At 39.6% G+C, this 21159-nt stretch overlaps 1 protein-coding gene across 2 annotated transcripts in view; it reads right to left on the bottom strand.

Moving 5' to 3' along the window:
- The window catches only part of mybpc2a (myosin binding protein Ca), a 38820-nt gene that overhangs the window by 15307 nt on the left and 2354 nt on the right, over positions 1-21159 (bottom strand). The window contains exons 2-12 of one of the 2 annotated variants that reach the window (XM_010781493.1): positions 12173-12208; positions 11971-11979; positions 7497-7511; positions 6758-6841; positions 6499-6647; positions 5675-5792; positions 5395-5443; positions 2946-3002; positions 2677-2852; positions 2300-2432; positions 587-711 (exon numbers count right to left, since the gene is read on the bottom strand). In XM_010781493.1, coding sequence (XP_010779795.1) covers positions 587-711; positions 2300-2432; positions 2677-2852; positions 2946-3002; positions 5395-5443; positions 5675-5792; positions 6499-6647; positions 6758-6841; positions 7497-7511; positions 11971-11979; positions 12173-12208 — 951 coding nt within the window. The remainder of the gene's footprint in view (positions 1-586; positions 712-2299; positions 2433-2676; positions 2853-2945; positions 3003-5394; positions 5444-5674; positions 5793-6498; positions 6648-6757; positions 6842-7496; positions 7512-11970; positions 11980-12172; positions 12209-21159) is intronic. The other variant, XM_010781494.1, reaches the window with a different exon arrangement.

Below are 21159 nucleotides of genomic sequence, written 5' to 3'. Positions count from 1 at the left end.
TCTATAATATAACCTTATTATCATGGTGTATGTTTTTTTTATATAATAACAGTTATTATTAAAAGGTATAAATGATAACTTAAAAAATACTAAATATTAGGTTAAATTAATATTGTAATTAAACAGCAATCAAGGTATAATTAGAATAATTATTACTAATAATAATAAGTATATATATAATAAAAAGAAATACTTATATGTAGACATTTCAGCATATATATATAAAATCCCAATATAACGGAAAATGAATTATTCAGTTGAACAGCAAGACTCACATGTCAGTCAAACTGATAAAAGTGATAGCACATTGATCTGTGCAGCACAACAACAGTGATACATGAGAATAAACATAACATGGGAATTTCACTCGCCATGTGCCCATTAAAAATGAGTGAGCAGACAACAGAGCGCAGCATGCTACTATGTGGCATAAAAGCATTGGAAATAAACAGAAGACAAACACAGACAGAAGAAGGGAACAGAGCTGTCAAGCCTCTCAGTGCTCAAATGACAGCATTTGCTAAACCGAGCAGAAAAAACTCTCTGCTGTAAAGAAGGATTTCTCCAAAGACAGTGACTCATGTACCTTTGAAAAGGACCTCCGTGAAGCTCTTCTCCTCCCCGACCACGCACTCGTATGCTGCGTCATCTGACAGGTTGCACTTGTTGATAGTGAGTGTCCGCTTGTTGCCCACACTCTCAAACACATACCTGGACGCACAGGGATTATGGGGGAAGATTATACGAGGAAGACAAGAGAGAGAGACAAGAAAGAAAAGGAGAATAATGAATATATACTCTGAGCAAATCTGGCCACAATCAGATGGAGAGAGGCCTGAAGACAACAAGAGTGACTCACAGCTTGAGACACAGAATCCACACATTGTTGTACAGACCTTCAGAGCACAAGTCTATGCTCCCACACACTGACACACACTGACACATACTGACACACACACAGACACACACACACACACACACACACACACACACACACACACACACACACACACACACACACACACACAGGACGCTTTACAAACAAGGTGACGCCATCCATAGACTAAGCCACGGTCTCTAGTGAAGTGCTCACATCATCGGACGAGTCAAGGTATAAACTACCATTCACAGTAAGTTTAATATGAACATAAATAAAACCTACTTTTGGGCTGAGCTGCAGATGAGGCATGTGAGGCAGTCAAACATATTGTTTATGATGAAAATAGCATTATTTTTTGAATCTCTAAAATGTATGTAAATGAGAGACGTTACCTGTTTTTGAGTATTGTTCTCATAAATTCTTATCAACACCCAACTGGATGTCTTGGTTTGTCTGACATGAAAAAAGATAGAGATAATCCCGATGGATTAGCTATTGAAGGTCACAGTGCACATCCTGAAAGACGCTCTGGGAAGCTTCGTTCAGGGCAAAAAGAGACCCCTCACATATTAACTGTCCTCATCAAAAGAGGAAGAGGACATCCTTACGTTCAATGAAAGCCGCTGAGCGACTCAAAATGGCAGATGGTGGAGCCATTGAAAAGATACCGCTCGCTACAGCTGTAGCCTCTTCAATAAAACACCAAAAGAAGCCTTTGAAGGAGAAAAGAGCAAAGAGGAGAACCAGGGACACTGACGGGAGCTGAGCTGGCTCCGAAGCTATTATGCTGGTCAAACCATTTATTCTAAATTGCTCTCTTACATATATATATATATGTTTGGACAGTTTTCAATGTAACTTTACCTTGCTAACAACCATACACTACAGTGAACATGCTGATTTAACAATACAACTTAACAGGAAACAAATAAGGGGGGGGGGGGGGTGGCGCAGTGGACTATTGCGTTGGTGTTGGGATCAGGGGGTCACAGTCGTTGTGTCCCTGGGCAAGACACTTCACCCCAAATTGCTCCTGTGGGGATTGTCCACAGTATTGAGTATGTAAGTAACATGTAATTTAATGTAAATATGAAATGTGCAATGATGCGACTGAAAAGAGTTTAACCTTTATAAAGTACAATCTTTTACACATGACTAATTTGTGACTAATGTTATTAACTCTGAATTACTCTGATCAAAAGCACTTAAAATACTTGAAAGAAATGGGACAAGGGTCTATGCTTAAACTCGTTTTCTTTACGAACGCACAAATGGCTAAAATGACTTTTTGCAAGGGCCTAGCTGGTCATGTGGGTACTTTTATACTTTCTCAACATGATGTGTCAGTACAATGTCACACTCACACCGGCATATAGTGGAAAGTATACCACCTAAATAGTGATATAGCAATTTGCTCACTTGGCTGATGGTTTGATTTCCTGTCCGTTTTTGAGCCACTTGACTGGAGCGTTGGGGTCAGTTAGTTCCACTGTGAGATGGATCCTTTTGCCTTTTTCCACTGAGTAGGCTGTATCCAGCTTCTTCAGGAAAGCTGAGGATAAATGATCAGTTAGTTATTTCAACAACAACTTTAACAGCCAAATAATCCAGCAGCAAGCGTAAACTAACACGCATTCAACCTGTTTTCCCCGCAATATAACTTCCCCCTCAAGGCCTTTAAACACTGCTTGCATTTAAAGCCTGCTGCATTACAGAGCTCCTGTTTCCTGTCTGCCACCTCACTCCGTCTCATTTTGCGTCGTAGCAACTCTACTCTCTTTTTCCTCGCTCCTCACCATCACTCTTCTTGGGCTCCACCTTCTTCTTCATTTTCTTCAGCATCGACAGCATGCCCCTCAGGTCTGTGATGCCGTACTCAAAGGCAATCTTCTCATAGTCACAGGGCTTGGCCTCCTTCAGGATATCCCACACATCCACGTCTTCTACAACAACCTCCTTGTGTTTCTTCTCCCTGAGAATTAAAACCACATTCAAGAAAAACGAATTTAAGAGACCAAAATGTAATGTCTATGTTTGTCTGTTGGTAATTAAAAGATGAACTTGCCTTTTCTTGAGCAGCGCACTGAAGTCAAGATCACCAGCATCCTCACCAGCATCTCCACTGAAATTAAAGGAAATAAATTAATGGGAATTATCTTTGTATGGGTATAAAACTGTACCAAAGCGGGTAGCGGAAAAGAGTAATAGGAAATATAGATAATCTCTTTTATTCCACATTACACAAAGCTATAATTACCCAATCAATTACAGGACAATTATAAAGCCAACAAAGACAACCTGAGCGAACCAAACAGCACACAGTGCAGTTCTAATGAATTCCTGTCTGTAGTAAGAGCTTACCCTTTTTTCACCCTGTGTTCAGATAGATGCAAAAATAGGATGAGTGAGAACATAGAGTAGAGCGTTTGATGAGGGCTATAAGCAATCATCATGCCCTAAATTCAAGTGACAGACAGAAATCACAATTGACAAGCACATGTAAGCAAGAGACATAGATTAGCTACAAGCAAAATACATACTGCTCAAATTGTGTACTGTATATCACAGAAAGCACAACAGTGAATTAATAACTTGATGGTGCAAGTTCTGAAGCATGGTTTAATTGTTATTAGCACAGAAAGCACAGGCAAAAAGTGATGTTATATGGAAATCTGTGAAATATTCATTGATGAATGAAAGTATGCTCCTGAGATTCAACATGATGCAGAATCGTGGGTTGAGAACTTCATGGAGGGGAAAGCTATCGCTGTGTTTCACTGCATAAACCTTGTATTACGCCTCACATGAACATTTCCAAGTGATGAGAAGAATTAACTTGGTCTCGAGTCATCAGTCACCCTCTTGTGCTCAGCAAGGTGACAAGTACCTGTGTGTGGCACACACCAATAAATGTCTATGGCTCAAGTGTTTGTTGTTTTCCACTGTGAACAGTTTTTCTGGCGTTGTTGAGGCTCATTGAATGCCTCAGAGAGCAAGATAAATGCCAATAAATTCAAAGCCATTCCCGAGTGATGATGTTTGTCCTATGGCTGAACGGTTCATGCAAGGATAACATCCATCCATGTTGTCCTTGCCATCTCGTAAGCGGGAAATTTCCTGTGACAATGCTCTCTCTCTCAGGGCACACATGATCACCAGATGGTCGAGTGAGCATGAAATTGATGTTCGCCGTGAACTGCAATTGCTAGATATCAGCCTACTTGAACACTTTTGAGAGATTCTATATTGCTGTATCAGATAGTGCCCTTAAACACCTACTGTTGGAAGAAGTGAAACACACATTACGTTTTTAAACAATATTTTCTGAATATTCACTAAAGTTAAGATGTAAAAAATAAATGACCATGGCTGCTGTGGTATGTTAAAATGCACTGGAGTTTACATAAAAATGGGGATCAGGGGATTTTCTATAATTAGCTCCCTGTTATGGTGTGATCAGTATGTATTCCACAGAATAATTTCTGTTTTCTTTTGATGGCTTTTCAGGTAGCCAATCAGTCAGCAGGGCGACATAAAGAAGAGAACATTGGCTGATAGGCCTAGGGCATATGATGGAGAGCTTAGGCTATTTCAGACAAGCACACGTAAAAAAAAAAAAGTAATAAGAAAGTAATAGGAGTGAGTGTCCAAGATACTATCAAATAATCAGCCCACATGTATTAGCTTCTGTAATACATGTTAAGAGAAACACCGATGAGGATCCCATAGGAGACAGGATTCTCCATACCTTTTAGAGGTTGAGTGCTCGACCTGCACACAACAAGGTGTTTAACAGACTCATCTATTATCTCTCCAGCAACATATTTTAAGCAACTTTTCACTTTTCATTTATCACACCAACTTCACCCCCCAGCACGCTCTCTCTCCTTCATATCAGCATTCTGCAAATAAGCACACTGACATCCTGTCTAAACCACATTATGATGCTGTCTTTTCCCTTGTTGTGTTTCTCATCTTACCTGTGCGTTTCTGCTCGCGCTCTAACGAGGGAAGGAAATGTTATTTTTAAAGACAGATTACAAATAAGGAGACTCAAGGTGCTAAGATGTCGGCTGATTTCCGATCACACAAGATGCATACAGTACACAGGCTGAGAAGAGCTGACATTTAGAAAAATAACTCGTTAAAAAAGCACAGCCACAGGATACACACTCTGATACACTTCGCACCAACAGAGTCAAAGACAGAAATAGATATTGAGGGAAAAAATAAGTCCCTTTGGAGACTGTCAAAGAGAAATCCTTAAGATGGTAAACCATGAAGGACTCTAGGTGAAGCAAAACACCAAGGCAGCAGACGCGTTGAGACGTGACAGACAGGCAGACAGACTGACTTGTACAAAGTCGGTTACAACTGAGGAAAAGACAGACACACAGGCAGAGACACTCGTTGAGACTGACAGATGCCCAGAGGCAGCGTTCTACAGTGGAGCATATGGGAGACAGTGTGATGGGCGACATGTTGAGAAGACCCTTGCCGACACTGAGACTCACGATCGTTTAAACGACTCCAAGATGTTGTCCTGCTGCTCCTCTTGTACAGCTGAAGGAAGACGGAAGAAAGAAGACTGGTGAGAGGCTAGGTTAATTTATTACACCGCAGGTTGGAGCAGCAGAAGAATAATGGACTGATGACCTCGCTAGGCCACTAAATGATAGGACCTAATGTGTACCGCACTCACTGAGATATTGGCTAACAAAGCCTGTAACATAGTAAAAGTGGATATGCTGAATGGAAGATGACAATGATGAGATTGTCTGTCTCCAGGCTTACCCTGCACGGAGACTTCGAATGTGCAGATGTCGCACTTGTCTTTGGAGGTGACCTCGCAGCGGTAGCCACCTGCGTCTCCATCCACTACTTTGATGAGGCTCATCTCGTAAGTGTAGATCTGACAGTGAGAGAGGGGGATGATTTGTGGGGAACACATAGAATTAAATGAACACACGTGCGCACACGAACACATACACACGCGAACAGATAAGCATTACATCCTCTCAGTGTCATGCTCAGACAACACAGGTTGAATAATATCGGTTTGCTCATTAATCAAATTGCTGAACCCCTGATTTGAAGATCAGCGAACAAACCCTGTGCAAAATCATTTGAAGTGTTGTGTCATCTGCATACATTGGTATCTTGTATTCATTATCCATCTACAGTTTATTTGGGCATTATGTTGAATACTAGTTGTATATCCATTTTGGGCAGAATCTTTGCTAAATGTGTATCGGTCTCACAGAAGTGCTAATTACATTAAATAGGAAAGAAAAACATGCACACACACACACACACACACACACACACACACACACACACACACACACACACACACACACACACACACTAAACTAAACTAAATAGTTTGAATTGAACAGAGGTTGTGAGATAGGGAAACAGTCGATAAAACCAGATCCATTAGATATATATTTTATATAAAAACTTTAAAAAACACAATACTTTATAAGATATTTATGGACAACCAAAGTCAATAAGCTTCATTATCTAGATCCCATGAATATCTCTACGAAGTCATTTTAAAAGTCACAAACTGTATCATAACAATTGATTTACAAAGGTTATATTAACACACATACCTTGGTGTTCCTGTCGTAGACCTCTTTGAACTGCACGTGCTTTCCAGCCTTGCTGCCCAGGTCCAGCCACTTCCCCTTCAGCCATTTCATGGTGGGCTTCCTCAACAGGTTGGAGGAGTCAACTTTAGCCACAAACGTGACGTCCTTGCCTGCAACACACATGAACAGATTAGTGGCTGCCTGTCTTCCAACAGGGCTCTGGCACTCCTTTCATTTGGGATATCATTCAGGATTTTTATGGCCGATCATCTTGTCAGACCTTTTGTTGCCGTGACACTCTGCGGCTTCTCCACAAAAATGCCGCTCACTTCGGAGAGCTGAGGATCCTCCCCTGGTACATTTTCTGTGATGGGTGATGAATAGAAGAATAACAGAGGAACAATTAAAGCTGGAAATCGTGATCTGGGAATCAGATAAAGATGCAACAAACAGATTGAAAATGACAACAGGACACATGTCGATCAAGCAAACAACCAAATCATCAGTCTTTAAAAAAAAATCTGGTGTCTTACAGTGAAGGGGCTGTTGGATGATCAAATATATTTTAAGTCTCAAACCATTAAATGCCAACCGCTGAGCTTAGGGAGGATATCTTCCTTTTGTAATCTTTTTTTAGCACTTAAATAGAGCAACAGTCTTTCCGTGAGGCAAAAACTATTAAGCAGTTAATGCCTTTGCTGTTACACTGCACCATTTGGGACCCTCTGATAAATAACATTCAACCAAGGAACCCCCTGGAGCAGAGTGGCCCCAGGGAATAAAGACACTGCTTGGATCACGTCTGAAGACATCACATTAGGGTTGACTCTGCGCAATCTTATGCCACCCTGACAGAACATAAGCTGAGGCTGTACGCTCTTATCTTGGCAATAAAAAATGAGCTTCTCTTTTATCCGTTCCCTTGTTTCTTTTGCAAGTAAATTGATGTAACCTCTGTAAGGTGTTTGCTTGTCAGTTGATACGCTTTACAGAGACTCTAAAGTATTCATTTCTCTTACCATCAGGAGGCAATTCTGCATCAGAGGAGGAAAAAAAAGAAAGAGAGCGGGGAAGGCGTCAGTCTGTACAGTATCTGTGCTGTGCTGTTAAACACAAGCGTTAATTGATCCAATTATAATCTTGACTTCAGGTGAGGAGCACTCACACTTTAAATCAAGGTGCTCGCACACTCCAAAAAAACACATATTTCTTATTCTGGCTCCAATTAGCAAATCATGTTTTTTTCTTTTACAAAAAAAACAACACACACAACTGTTAATGAGTTATGTCTTCTTTAGCGATCAAGTTTAAAAGCTCTCGGATGTTAACTGTACACAATCTGCATAAAACATTGTTTCTCTGAGGTCTTGAGTCAAACATACTGTAAGTGCTACAGGAAAAGAGGGTTTATGGACAAGCAGCAGGTAAAGGGAGAAAGGCACATGGGACAACCAATCAAGTAGAGTGAGGAGGGTCCTGGCTCCTGCTCTCTCTCTCTCTCTCTCTCTCTCTCTCTCTCTCTCTCTCTCTCTCTCTCTCTCTCTCTCTCTCTCTCTCTGCTCGGTTAATTTGAGCTTTTAATCAAAAGTGCCCCTGAGGACAGATCCAAGTTCAGATCAGGATGATTTTAAAGGTTTCAGTTTGAATGCTAAGTGGGTAAAGCTGATCCGGGAATGTCACCCAGGGGACACTTAATAATGTTTACACTGCACTGTTACATCGGACAGTTGCTGCATCGTGAAACTCCAGACACTGACCTGGACTTTGGGAGAATGGCCTACATCTGACTAAAACCCCTCTGCCGTTTTGGATAGTGAGGACAATTTGTGTCATCAGGCATTAAAAGTATTCCGTAGCGCTTCATTTTGCGGGATCGATACTTTATCTTAACCCTTCCTATAAACTTTCCTGGAAATAAAAAGATGTGATTTGCTATTATTTGGGGGGAAATTAGAGACAGAGTTAAGACTTTCAACTCAAGAAGGAATGACATATCTTTCCGTTCAAGTGACAAAGTCCTAGCAGCTGTAGGAATTTAAAACAAGTCAGGTGCAAACTATTACAAAGCACACAATAGTGGTTGGGGTGGATTTGGAATTATTTTTGTTGTTTTACCAATTGAACACTTTCCATATTATACTTATAATTGATGCTGAATTACTAATCTTTTTCTAGCAGGATCCTAGAGAATTACCAGGAAATGATTAGAAATGTATGGGCCCGTAGAATATGAGATGATCAAATATTCTCAGACTGGATATTACTAGACTAAAATAGAAACATCTCTATTCATTCCGTGCATAAAATATCCTACTATACATGTAATGCATAGTAGTGTAATTTCACAGTTATTACTTATTCAGTATGTCCTCCATTTATCATCAGAGCACCACCAGATAAAAACACATGACTCAAACTCCTTCGATCGGATGTCGTGCATACACCTATCACCAGTGTCGTTAACAGAAGTGTCAAATCATTCAGCCGTAGTGTATTGTATTACATCCACAAATAACACACGCACAGGATATATACCCATAAGTACAGGCAGGATATATCACTTTTTATAAACCAGACCACATCAGTTCATCTCAAACCCTCAAACATTTCTGGGATGCTTTTTTTGAAGCAGTATAACCACTTGAACATTTTATTTGTATTGCTGTCATAAACTTCTCTGCTGTCTGTTTTATATTTGTATTTTTATTTTATTGTTTTATCTGACAGTTAATGTGATGAATGTGCTGTGACTTAAAATGCTTTTAAGTTGTGGCTTTGCATTGTTTTCATCATTTTCTTTCCCTTTATCTATTTGCTATGATGTCAGTTTTGTTTGTTACATAAATAAAGATATCATTGTGATTGGTGTTAAACTCAATGTCCAGAAGTGTTTGCAGCCATATCTCTGCCATAAACTATCCTGTTCATAAGCAATAATGAATCCATCTCTTGTGTGAAAACATTTCATCTTAAGCAGAAATGATGGCTGTCAGTCTAACAAACACATTAAAAGATAGGCATGTCCAATGACACACAAGCACACAAACTGAAGGCACAAGCAGGCTGGGTAATATGGTGTTTGTCTATTGTCCCTTCTATCCCTAGGCTCAGTGTTCGCTGAATGGAAAGAAACAGTTGGCACATGGAAAGTGTGTGTGTGTGTGTGTGTGTGTGTGTGTGTGTGTGTGTGTGTGTGTGTGTGTGTGTGTGTGTGTGTGTGTGTGTGTGATATTATGTATGCAATGGCTAACGTCTGTTCATCAAAGATCCATTAAAGACAATGTATGAGCCTATATTCATTGAGACAACTACAACATCTTCAGGCAGGGTGGAACTGACTGAACACACTTACATATACACACATATACACACACACACACACACACACACACACACACACACACACACACACACACACACACACACACACACACACATTTGAAACATCTTAAATGTCATGCTCTGATATACAAAAAGGCAAAATGGCTGCATGTACTGTATATAGCGCTTTTATCCAAAGCCCTTCATAACTCGCACTCATCTATTAACACTGACACCGAACGTGAGCCAAGTGCTGATCTGAATATAAGGTGCAATTCAGGGTTCAGTGTCTTGCCTAAGGACACTTTAACATGGAAACAGGAGCGGCTGGAGATTGAACTGCCAACCCTGTGTTTATATCAGTAACAGCTAATGATTGTTTGGGATATAACAGCGGTTCGGCCAGTGTTCCCCTTTAACCACAGCAAAAATTAGCAACACAGTCTCAGTAAAACACACTGCTCTACCTCGTCATTGCAACTGAACACACACACATTAAATCACTCTCAGCAAACCACTTAAAGTGTATGCAATAATTCATCTCCAATGATAGCAACTGCACATACAAACTGAAATACTCACAGAAACACATGTACTACTTTCCACTCTATTGCAGCTCTTTTGTAACATGAATTGGCATTTTATCCAACAAGGTGAACTGAAACTCTACACAAATAGAACCTACGTATAAATGTATAACACTATGTGTGACTCTCGGGGGACTCATTACTTATTACTGAATACATGCCACTGGCAGAGGAAATCTCCATAAACATGCATACACACTCTCCTGCAGCACGGAACATGATTCTACCTGATCTATAGATACAGTGAATATATCTCACATATCATACAGCTACTTTGCTGTGGGCTACCACACCCACACACAATTATTTCACACATTAAGCTGAATGCATTACCCTCAACTATGGATCGGACTTGAAAGGTCAGGATTTTCAGGCACAAGGGGAAGTGAAATGAGACGAGCAATCTGCCAGTCTGAATCTATCTCAGACTTCTTGCTCATACATACAAATCAGTCTGATCATGTGACCCACAGCAGAATGGGAAACAGATCCTCATATCATGAAACAACCGCAGTGACAAACACACAACAAAATCCAAGGATCAACAAATCAGAGGTAACACAACTATAGGCAGTTTTTATTTTGTATTATACTACTTCTGAAAGTCAGGATTGACTGCAGGTAAAATGTAACGGGTCGTGGGCCACTGCATTCAATGCTTTCAAAATGGAACGATTAAATAATCGGTTTATTCTGTGGTCTTATAATATATTATATTGTAAATGTAAAGTAGGCTATGTGTTAATGAAAGTGTAAACAGACACGAAGCTAAGTTTAGATGAGACTGTTGATTTTTAAAGAAATGTATTACCGATGTTGCAGATCAAGTCATGTTTTAAATATACTTACACCCGATTTCTCTTTCAAGATAAAGATTTTAATTAAATGTTGTTGTTCAGTCTTAACTATGATGCATATTCTAATTTTGGTGATTGAGCTAATCAAACTTTTTATTAGGAGAAATTAGTAATACATGTGTTTTTGTTTTGCTCTATCCCTTCAGTGCGTGTATAGTGTATTATTAAAACAGCACTTGACTGTGAGAAAATTGCATTGGCCAGAGCCCTGGCGCACACACACACACACACACACACACACACACACACACACACACACACACACACACACACACACACACACACACACACACACACACACACACACACACACACTGTGACTCTTACAAATAAATTAAACACCTTTTAATGGATCCTAACATCAAATTGAATCAGCAGCTCTGATCGCTGGTGCTCAAAATACACTTATAGTGTAGTGGGTGCGTGTGTGTGTGTGTGTGTGTGTGTGTGTGTGTGTGTGTGTGTGTGTGTGTGTGTGTGTGTGAGAGAGAGTATGTGTAGCCACATGCATATCTTCCCCACACTCAGTCCCATAACCACAGAAGTTCACTGATTCTGTGTTTCTTTCATTTGCAAGTCTTACCCTCCTCCTCTAACGGGTTCTCTGTTTCAGGGGAAACACACATTGTTTTGTGGATGATGATGAAAGTGATGATGATTGAGATACAGATCTATAGAGTTAAATCCATAGAACATATAGACAAATGAAACACTGAATGTCATCTTACCCGTCGTGTCTGAAAAAAAGAAGAAGAAGAATGTATTACAAAATGAACCGCTCTTAATAAGAAGATTTTAATATTATTCATGTTTAGTGGTTATTGTAGCTTAAATGTATAATAGCTGATTACTGTATGCGTAACAAAGAAATAAATTGGATTTCTGGGGCACAGTTTATGGGCTCAGAATAGATGCTATGAAGGCACTTACCAGCAGGGGCTGCTGCAGCCTTATCGCCCTCGGCTTCTGCAATTAAACAACAATTATGTAAAATAATTTGTACATCCTCATTATTTCATAGCATACAACACCAGCCGCACTATGTTTGGATAGTCACGGCTTCCAGAGCTGAGACTCGGTAAACTGTTTGAAGAGACACATCTTTTGATCTGAATCCTCAGGAGACAATAATCATGTGTACATGTCTAACTGTGGGCCCTCGATCAATGGTTTATTTATTCACTATACTAGCATCATGTTTTTATATATTTATATATATTATTTATTTATTTTATAGATTCATATTATATATTATATATATATATATTTCATTTATATACTGTAGGCTAGGATTATGCCATATACTGCATAAGACACACAAATACTTTCAGGTAATCAGGAAGCAAAAAGCCAATTAACACTGCAAATTAGGCACCTTTATACGTTTTCAAAACTGCACAAAACACACGTTTAAACAAACATGTTAATTTCAGTAAAATAAACACATGTTCCCAGGTACCCGCACAGGGAAACTACATTCAAACAACCTTGCTTTGTGCGCCTTTTCCTTGATTTCTATGGGGTTTGCCTCTGGCAAATGAGAAAATATTGTATTTCAGCAGGGGAATAGTGCATGATTTAAATGAGGCTTGGCTTACAGAAACAGTGAGGCTCGGATAAATATAAATACGTTTTTCAGAGATCATGAGAAATAATTGGGCTTAAAAAATTCTAAAAGGGGCGGCCTCAAGACAAAAATGCTTTTGATAGGATAAGTACATCAAAGTTCCAGGATCCCAGATCTAGGTTAGTTTAGAAGCTCAAGGGTGTCTAATGAGATGGCAGATTAGGCAGGAGCTTCTGTCTGCCAGACAAACTAAAGCACAAAGCTGCACGGTAATAATTCAACTTTGGCAGCTTTCATATCTCAAGCATAGATTTCAATCATTTTGCAGGTCTGTGCACTCATTAGAGCCACTGTTTAAATGTAATAAATATGTTTTATTGCCTCACTTTTGACATTCTGTCAAAGCAGCAAAGTGTATATTAAAAGACAGAGTTGCATAAATAAGTGAAGACATCATCTTGACAGCCTCTCCAAACCACCGTCAACAAGACACAACTGCAGAGCAAGTGTCCCGTGAGCCTACTTAGCAGCAGGTCTAAGATATCAAGGCCTGGCCTTGGCACCCTGTGTTCCAGGCTGGCGCACTATGTCGGCACAGTGGTGGGGGCCCACATTTCTATTTTGGATAAGGTTTGTTTTTCAGGCAGCAATCCGTTAATGCTTCTCCTAGAACTTCAATCCAAGAGAGGACCGTGACGCACCAGGCAGTAAAAACGTTCTTTAGGTTGGTGCAGAGGCAGCGATCGCACCCCCCTACTGTAAATCAGAAAGTTGGTCCCTACGTTTCAGATTTCAATGTTTCCCATGGCTGTGTTCCCTGGAGCGCTTTAACCGAATTTGATCCCTCACGTCATAACAGAGCACAGGAAAAGAGAAATAACCCTTCACAATGAGTGACAAATGGGGCGATAAATAAATGTCATAAACTCTTATTCCTCTATGAAGCTTGTTTGGATGTACAGTAAATGTCTCTATTAATTGTCACTGAAGCGAATGCGCTTACATTTTAGTCCACAAATGGACGTTTTGCGTCAACATCTGAGAGAGCGTTTTTGTTGCTTAGAAACTGTCATTTGATTATCTTCACCCTTAAAAACCATATGTGGTGTGACATTGTGAAAAATATTTAAACCTGTCACTGTGGCTTAATCAGAAATCCTGCACATGAAAGCTAGTTCTTCCACAAAATACACCTTGAAGAGTTTCAAACATTAGACTTGCTAATTTCTGTGAGATGGTAAAAAAGACTTTTCTTCTTTACATTCTGACTTGAAATATATCATGATATTGTAACATCACATTGTATCTGCCTTGCCACAGTGTGCTATTTTGATGTGCAGAGCAATAGTCAACAACAATGGGACATTTTGGAGTAATAGGCAATTCGAACAATGGCATGACACCTGATTACCATCCACAGCGCCATGATGCTAGGGTCATTACAAATGACCAAAGGATGGTAAATGATGTAAAGTAAAAATGTACTCGAAAAGGACTACATATTGAAATACATTTAAAGAGTCTGGTAGGACAAATGTAAAGCATCTCAATCAGTGCAATTGTTTTTTCTGCTCCAGCTCAAAGTAATTGGTTGATTAGCTGGGTTTTTCAAAATGTATTGTTCCTTCCTTTAAACGTCTAAAAGTGACCCATTTGTCCTTCAGCTTCATGAGATGTTCTCTCTGTTTCCACTATCACAGGTCTGTCTGTCCTGCTTACTGGGAAAAGCTTTGATCAAACCGCTAAAAGTCACAACCAGGACAACTGTGCCCCTTCAACCCTCTGTGCTAATGCGGAGTGTAATGCACAGCTGATGAACACGCTGTCTGTGCGGATCCATCTCAGTCTCATTACAGTCCACGCTTCATCCTGCCTGGCCTAGATAATTTCACTCTACAGCCGTGTGCCTTCCTGTCTTCCAGGTATCTGTTAAATGGATAACTTCTCCATTCCCTCTTCCTTTTCACTTAATGCAAATCCCCACTCTCAGCACTTTTTCGCCCTACTCTTTCTTTGTCCTACTTTAATCTGATTCCACTTTCTTCTAAGGAGAGGGAAAAAAATAGAAGAGCAAGATGATGAGCTATAAGGTGGAGACTCAAAGGGGGATAGAGAAGAAGAATGAGCCAGGCCAATGGGGTCAAGGATAGCGTGAAGCTTCACTTTATGAGGCTGAGGATTGGGTTCTTAACAGGAGATGAGGGCGTTTATATTTAACAAATATCATGTGAGATGCTTGTTGAAAGATTACTTTATTTACTCAGTTTTCGCTGACCCTGCTACTCACTGTCATTGCTTCCTTTAAATACACACATTACTTGACGCTCCCTGCATCGTAAATATAGGCCGTTTATTACCAAAAGCTTATCGCTTATATCATTTCAAACTGGAGGGCTTTCAATATGACTCCAGCAATAAACTGTTTAAGATCTGGTAATAAAACCAGAGTAGAGACAGAGAAGTTCTGTTTGTGAAGTAAGTGTTGGTTTTCAAAGAGCTCTGCACTAAAACTGCCTGGGTTGGGGATTTGTATTTTGTCCACGGATATCAAAAGATCCATGCCTTCTTAAATCTTCATGGTGCTTAAGATGTATAAAAGACATGAAGTGTTCTATATAGACATTGTAACAGGGGTTACAAGGTTAGACATGTTTTATTCAAACTTTTTCACTTTAAACAGTATGTTCCTGTCTGTTTGCTGAACCAGCCATGACATTTAACTGAATAACTTAAAACTGATTTATCCAACCAATCTCTAACTGTGTCAGTCTGCCGTTTAATGCTGAGCAGGTACAGTGCATGTGTTTCTCTTCTGTCTGAAAACAGCTGCCTGTGGCAACGTTGTATAAAAAAAACAATGAGTTGAAAGAACATACAAAACTGCATACATATGAGGGGGTTCAAGCATAATTCTTAACTTATGGAAACAAACTTGCGAGAGTTCTGCACGCTCTGAGTGACCAGTTGAAAAACAACACATCCTTCAATATTTGAAACATTTTAAATGCTATATATGTTTGAAAGAATGCTGTTTTCATGAAAGGTGCCTGATATCCACTAATCAGGTTTTCCAAATATAATGTCAAATGACTAAGTTAATGTGTTTAACTGCGGGCTACATTGATAAAATAAATATATAAATATGTTAAAGTTTCAGCTGTTGTCTGCCACAATAAAAGCTACCATCTAAATAATCTGTTGTTTGTGGTCTATTCTACCACACACCAGAAAACTAACAGCATCAGCAACACTTGATACTGAAAAACAAAGAAAAGATTTACATTCCTGTGCTCATCTATTACACAGTCTCTCCCTCTCTCTCCCCCTTTTGCTTGCGCTCTCTCTTCCCTTTGCTTTGAAGGGTAACCTCTGTGGAATGTGCTTCGTTAATCTCTCTTGACATTTCCCCTGTCTTCCTTTGCTGCGTATACGTCTCCAGCTTGTTCAGTCGGTTAAGCCAAAGGAATCGGGCCAAGCCAAACATTAGAATCTTAGAAATCTTTCTCTGTCATCGCTGAACGAAGGCAAACAGGGTACAAATTCCTCACATGCATTTCTTTGAATGTGTATTTAGATGCTAGATACTGAGCAGCTGTGTCTTTAAGAGAACTCAAATGCTGCTGCAGAGGAAAGCAACACTTAAGTGGTTTTGTTTCTACTGGAGCATGATGTTGGAGGACTGCTGAATTCATTTAGTCACTTAAGGGTGTCTACAACCGTGAGCTATGGAAGCAGCAGACGTGTTAACTAGAGAGTGGGGCCAGCATGGCGTTCTCGGTGGTAGAGCATAACGTCAATTGGTGGTAACATATTCCAAAGGCTCATACTTTGTTAATGCAGCCTGGTGCCCTTTTACACACTACCCCACTTGCACCCCCTCTTCACCTCTTCGAGTGTGTGATTTCCAGGTGAAACTATAAGCTCATGTTACCATGTGTGTGCGAGTAGATGAAAACATGCAGATTTTAAGTAACAGGTTGCAGTTTTGAGTTACATGTGGGTGTCTGATCTGCTCCAGAAGCAAAAGTGTAGAGCCAAAGAACCACAGGATATTTCTCATAATTCATCCAAGTATCACTGGGTTCATTTTTCACCCACAAGAGACATAAGTACATTTTTGGAATTAATATAAAGCTGTCTTTCATTTCTATTTTACATTAAAGTAAAATGATGATGAATAAAAAAAAGGGTGTAAAACAGGATTATTTTTGAAAGCAGCAATACTCCCCCATTCAAGATTAGTGTTCTGTAAAATGGTTGTAAAATATCTTCAATTTCTCTGGAGTAAGCATGCAAACATTTATAAAAATAGCCCATCTGATGCCATCAAGGTTATCTTGGCTTGAGCTACCAAGAATATATTTAACGGAAAGCCTGCTAGCAAGTTGCATTATGGGATGTGTAGGGGATTTTTGGACCTAAAATAGGTCTGCATTGGTTTTTCTTTTTTTATATATCTCCAATGAGTGTCCAAAATTATGGAAGTGCAATAGTAAATTGCTAGAATGCCTTTTTAGGCCAACCTGTCTACAAATGGTCTGGCAACATGATTGTAAATTGTACTGATTTGTATACTGGAATTTTATTTCAAACATGAACCTCAGATGTTATAACTCTCTCCACAATAAGATTGAGCTCAACCAATCAGATTGCTCCTGCTTTAAGAGCAGCTCTGCTTCTGGGTGATGTTTCTTAGTGAGTAAAACTCCAATCCACTCCAATTTAAACGCAGATTTGGCACAGCTATTCAACAGAGAATCCCTCAATGCTTTAAAGCACCTTAATCCAGCTTTAAAAGCAACTCATTTATTATTATGCCCCGTGATCACACGACACCAAGCGGATGTTACTGTACTTAAACCCCACGACGGTGTGACTCGTATTTGCATAATATTCAAATGTAAATTGAAATGGGGAATATTGGCAGTACAGCAAAGAAAAGATTAATATTCAAACAATCTATTTTTAAGCCTCAGTGTATGGATGGGTATCAATGGTATTATTGGCATTTGGATGGCGTCCATGCCGGGGGCAGGGCATTACTGATGGAGTTTCACCATTTCAGATGAGGATGGAGACTGATGCTGTCGGCAGAATCGAGGTACACTTAAGCCTCTGCCCTCTCAATCTCTCAATCATTTGCCAAGTTAATTCAGCAGTCAAGATGATCTGACTTACAGCGTGACCCCTAGCAGGACAAGGCAAGGGGATACGTTCAGAGTAACGTCTAAATAGTAGCTTGACATTCAGATTAGTCATGGTTGTTGTAAAACCGTCGTCAGAGGAAACATATCAGTGATTCCAGTTACTGTCAAGGCTGTGATATAAAAAATAATAAACGACTGCCTGTGAAAGTGTCAGGGAGCTGGTTACTCTACTAAATACTATAAGGCCTCCCCGTTTTAGATATATTGACCATGGAGGGAACGGCCTTTTTGGATGCCCTACTTGTTTTTGGCGGCTGAGCTTCAGCGAGTCAGGCTTCAAATAAGTGTAATGTTTGAATGGAATTCTTCTCTCATAAACATAATTGAGAGCTACTTTACAATTACTTTACAAAAGTAATATTCAATGGACAACAGTATTACACTCCAATCCAAATGATGTGCTGTGTTGTGTTTCGTCAAATGTGTTAGTTATGTATTTTGTCTGTCATTTCCTGTTTTATTTTGTATTTACCTCTCTAATCTTTCATTTCAGGCCCTGTTTTCTTCCTCCCCTTGTGTGTTTTTCCCACCATCATCAGTGTCTGCCCCGCCCCTGATTGTTTCCACCTGTTCCCAATCACCTCATGTTTAAATAGTCCTGTCTCTCCCCTGTCCTGTGTCAGTTTGTCTTGTTTGTTTCCCCGAATGGTCGTGCCAAGCCTCAGCTCAGAAAGGATCGCTTTTCACTCATGTCAGGTTTTGTTATTTTGTTGGCATAAGTTTTTTTTAAAGGTGGGGTAGGTAAGTTTGAGAAACCGGCTCGAGATACACTTTTTGTTATATTCCATGGAATGCTCTTAACATCCCGATAGCAATGAATATCTTAAGTGCTTCGACAAAAAATCTACTGTAAAAAGCACAACCAATCATTTTAGCTGGCCCGGCTAAAATAACTGGATGGCCTACTTATCTGTGCACAAACTTATCTCGTGCCCTCATTGGTCATGTGCACGTTCGTGTGTGTTGGAGGAGGGGCTCTGTAAGGAAGTGGCAGATTTTTTCCGGTTGTGTATTTTCAAATTCTAGCGCACTCGAACTGGTTTCTCCAAAATTACCTACCTTTAAGTCCTCTTTTTCTTATGCGAGTTTGTTCCTCCTTGTGAGCGCCTTTTTGTATTTTCCACCACCTACTCTGCTAAAAGGGATTACCTGAACTTTGAAAATAAATATGCCTTTTTTTATATATTCAAGACTTTGTCTCTGGGTCGTGCATTTGGGTTCATCAATTTGTGTCGAGGTTCTGACATGCTGTCTGGAAACAGTTTTGTTTACCCCAACATAAATATTATTATTTAAATTATATTTGAGTCTAAAATTATAATTTTTTTCATTACATGTTACAATTGAGAAAATGCAGTGTTTGTCAGTGGGATTTATAATCTTATATTACATGTATTGGGTTGAAGAAATAAAATGTGAAGAACCAAACTGTCTGTGATAGGAGGTTTCATTGCTAGATTATTGTTTTGATGTCTTTTTTTATAAAATCAACATATTTAGTAAAAATGGTCTGTTTTTATTATTCTTACTTTAGGGATGCAGCTCCACATGTATGTGTCATATGCATGTTGATATCAGAAGCAAGCACTGACCTCTCCAGTGTCCTTCTTACACATCAGAGAAAGGTCATTAATAATGATTGTCCCACTGGGCTAGTTGATAAACCTTTAAAGGTGTTGAAATAATTGTGTTATTTAGTCTATGCGTGCTGTAACGGTCATGCATTAAGCCTGTTGTGGCTGAGGGCTGAGGGATTAGACACGCAAGCCTGTGGAGGGAGTGTGAAGGATGGGACGTCTGTTTATAACACCGGGTTACAGTGGTGATGATAAGAAATATGGCTTGTTTGGATTCCACCAGTGATGTTTCTATCCTAGTGATGTCTCCCCTCCCCTCTCTACCACAAGTGAGGAAGAAGATTTATGGACGAACAAGGGAGGAGAAAGAAATGATTTGGTAATAGAATAAAGAGGTGCGAAACTAAAGATTACGTTTAATAGAATGAACTTCCTTATGAGTTGAATGTTATGTGAATGAAGCAGTCTCAACATGAGAAAACATTTGCTAAATTAAACTCTAATTTAGGGACGCGGAATGTATGGTGTTTGGTAAACAAAGGCGGATTTAAATACTGTATTAAGCCGTCATCCACTTTAGCTTTTCATTCATTCCCTTTTGTCTTCCAGCGAGCATAAGCACAGCCTGTGTTCCAAATAGACCAAGGCTTCAAATCACAGAGGAACATTTCATACAAAATAATACATTCTCTGTGTTGGGCTGTGTTTAGAGAGACTTTGTAAATCTTACTGTATATCAGGGCTTAATTCACTTTTGTCACGCTCTCTGTAGGACCCTATAGTGCAGTCGCTTCACTCTGCATCTGTCTGTAATTCATCAAGCAGCATTTGCATACCTGTGGGAACTCGATGATAGTCTCAGTATGAAGTAATGCTACACTGAGCGGTTGCAGACGTGTAGTTTGGGGGATTGAGGGGTAGGAGGGCTGACAGGATGCTAGACTCTTTCTAGCCTGCAGCCATTAGGATGACGGGTGGTTTAACCTTCCACTGAACAACTGCTACTCTACAAAAACAAGAAGATGGACTAAGACGTGCAGTGGGCTTGGTTTCACAAACATATTTTAGATAGGTCTATTGGGTTTCACAAAGACAGACTCACTCACTTAACTTCAGACGTCTAAAGTCATCTGTTGCAAACTGCCAAGTTCTTTTAGATCTTAGAGGAGGTCTTATTTGCCATGAGTTCTGTGTTTTTCCAAATGTTACAGAGCTCAGCTCCATTCGCTCCAGCAGAAAATGTTTTTCAACTGGAAGAATTCAACAGGGAATTTTGACCATCCATTGGAAGGATCTAAAGACAAACGTTATTGCTGTAAACATTTTAAATCCCTGATGTAAATTAAATAATGTAAAACCGTAAACACTTTAATACAGTCTTAAATCTAGTCTAAATTCTACTATATCTTTGTGAAACAGTTGGTGGAGCCAATAATGAGAAGAAAAATATGTTTTAAAGAACACAATTACATACTCAAAAGAAACAGTAGATTGATGATCTGAAGTCTGACTGTTTGCCATAGCTATGAACCTGGCGACTGCTATGCCCCGTCTTAAAAGGAGGAG

This window comes from Notothenia coriiceps, unplaced genomic scaffold (assembly GCF_000735185.1).
Source record: "Notothenia coriiceps isolate Sejong01 unplaced genomic scaffold, NC01 NC01_scaffold00023275, whole genome shotgun sequence".
Taxonomy (NCBI): domain Eukaryota; kingdom Metazoa; phylum Chordata; class Actinopteri; order Perciformes; family Nototheniidae; genus Notothenia; species Notothenia coriiceps.
The sequence above is the reverse complement of the archived record's forward strand: the minus strand, read 5'-3'. Positions and strand labels throughout refer to the sequence as shown.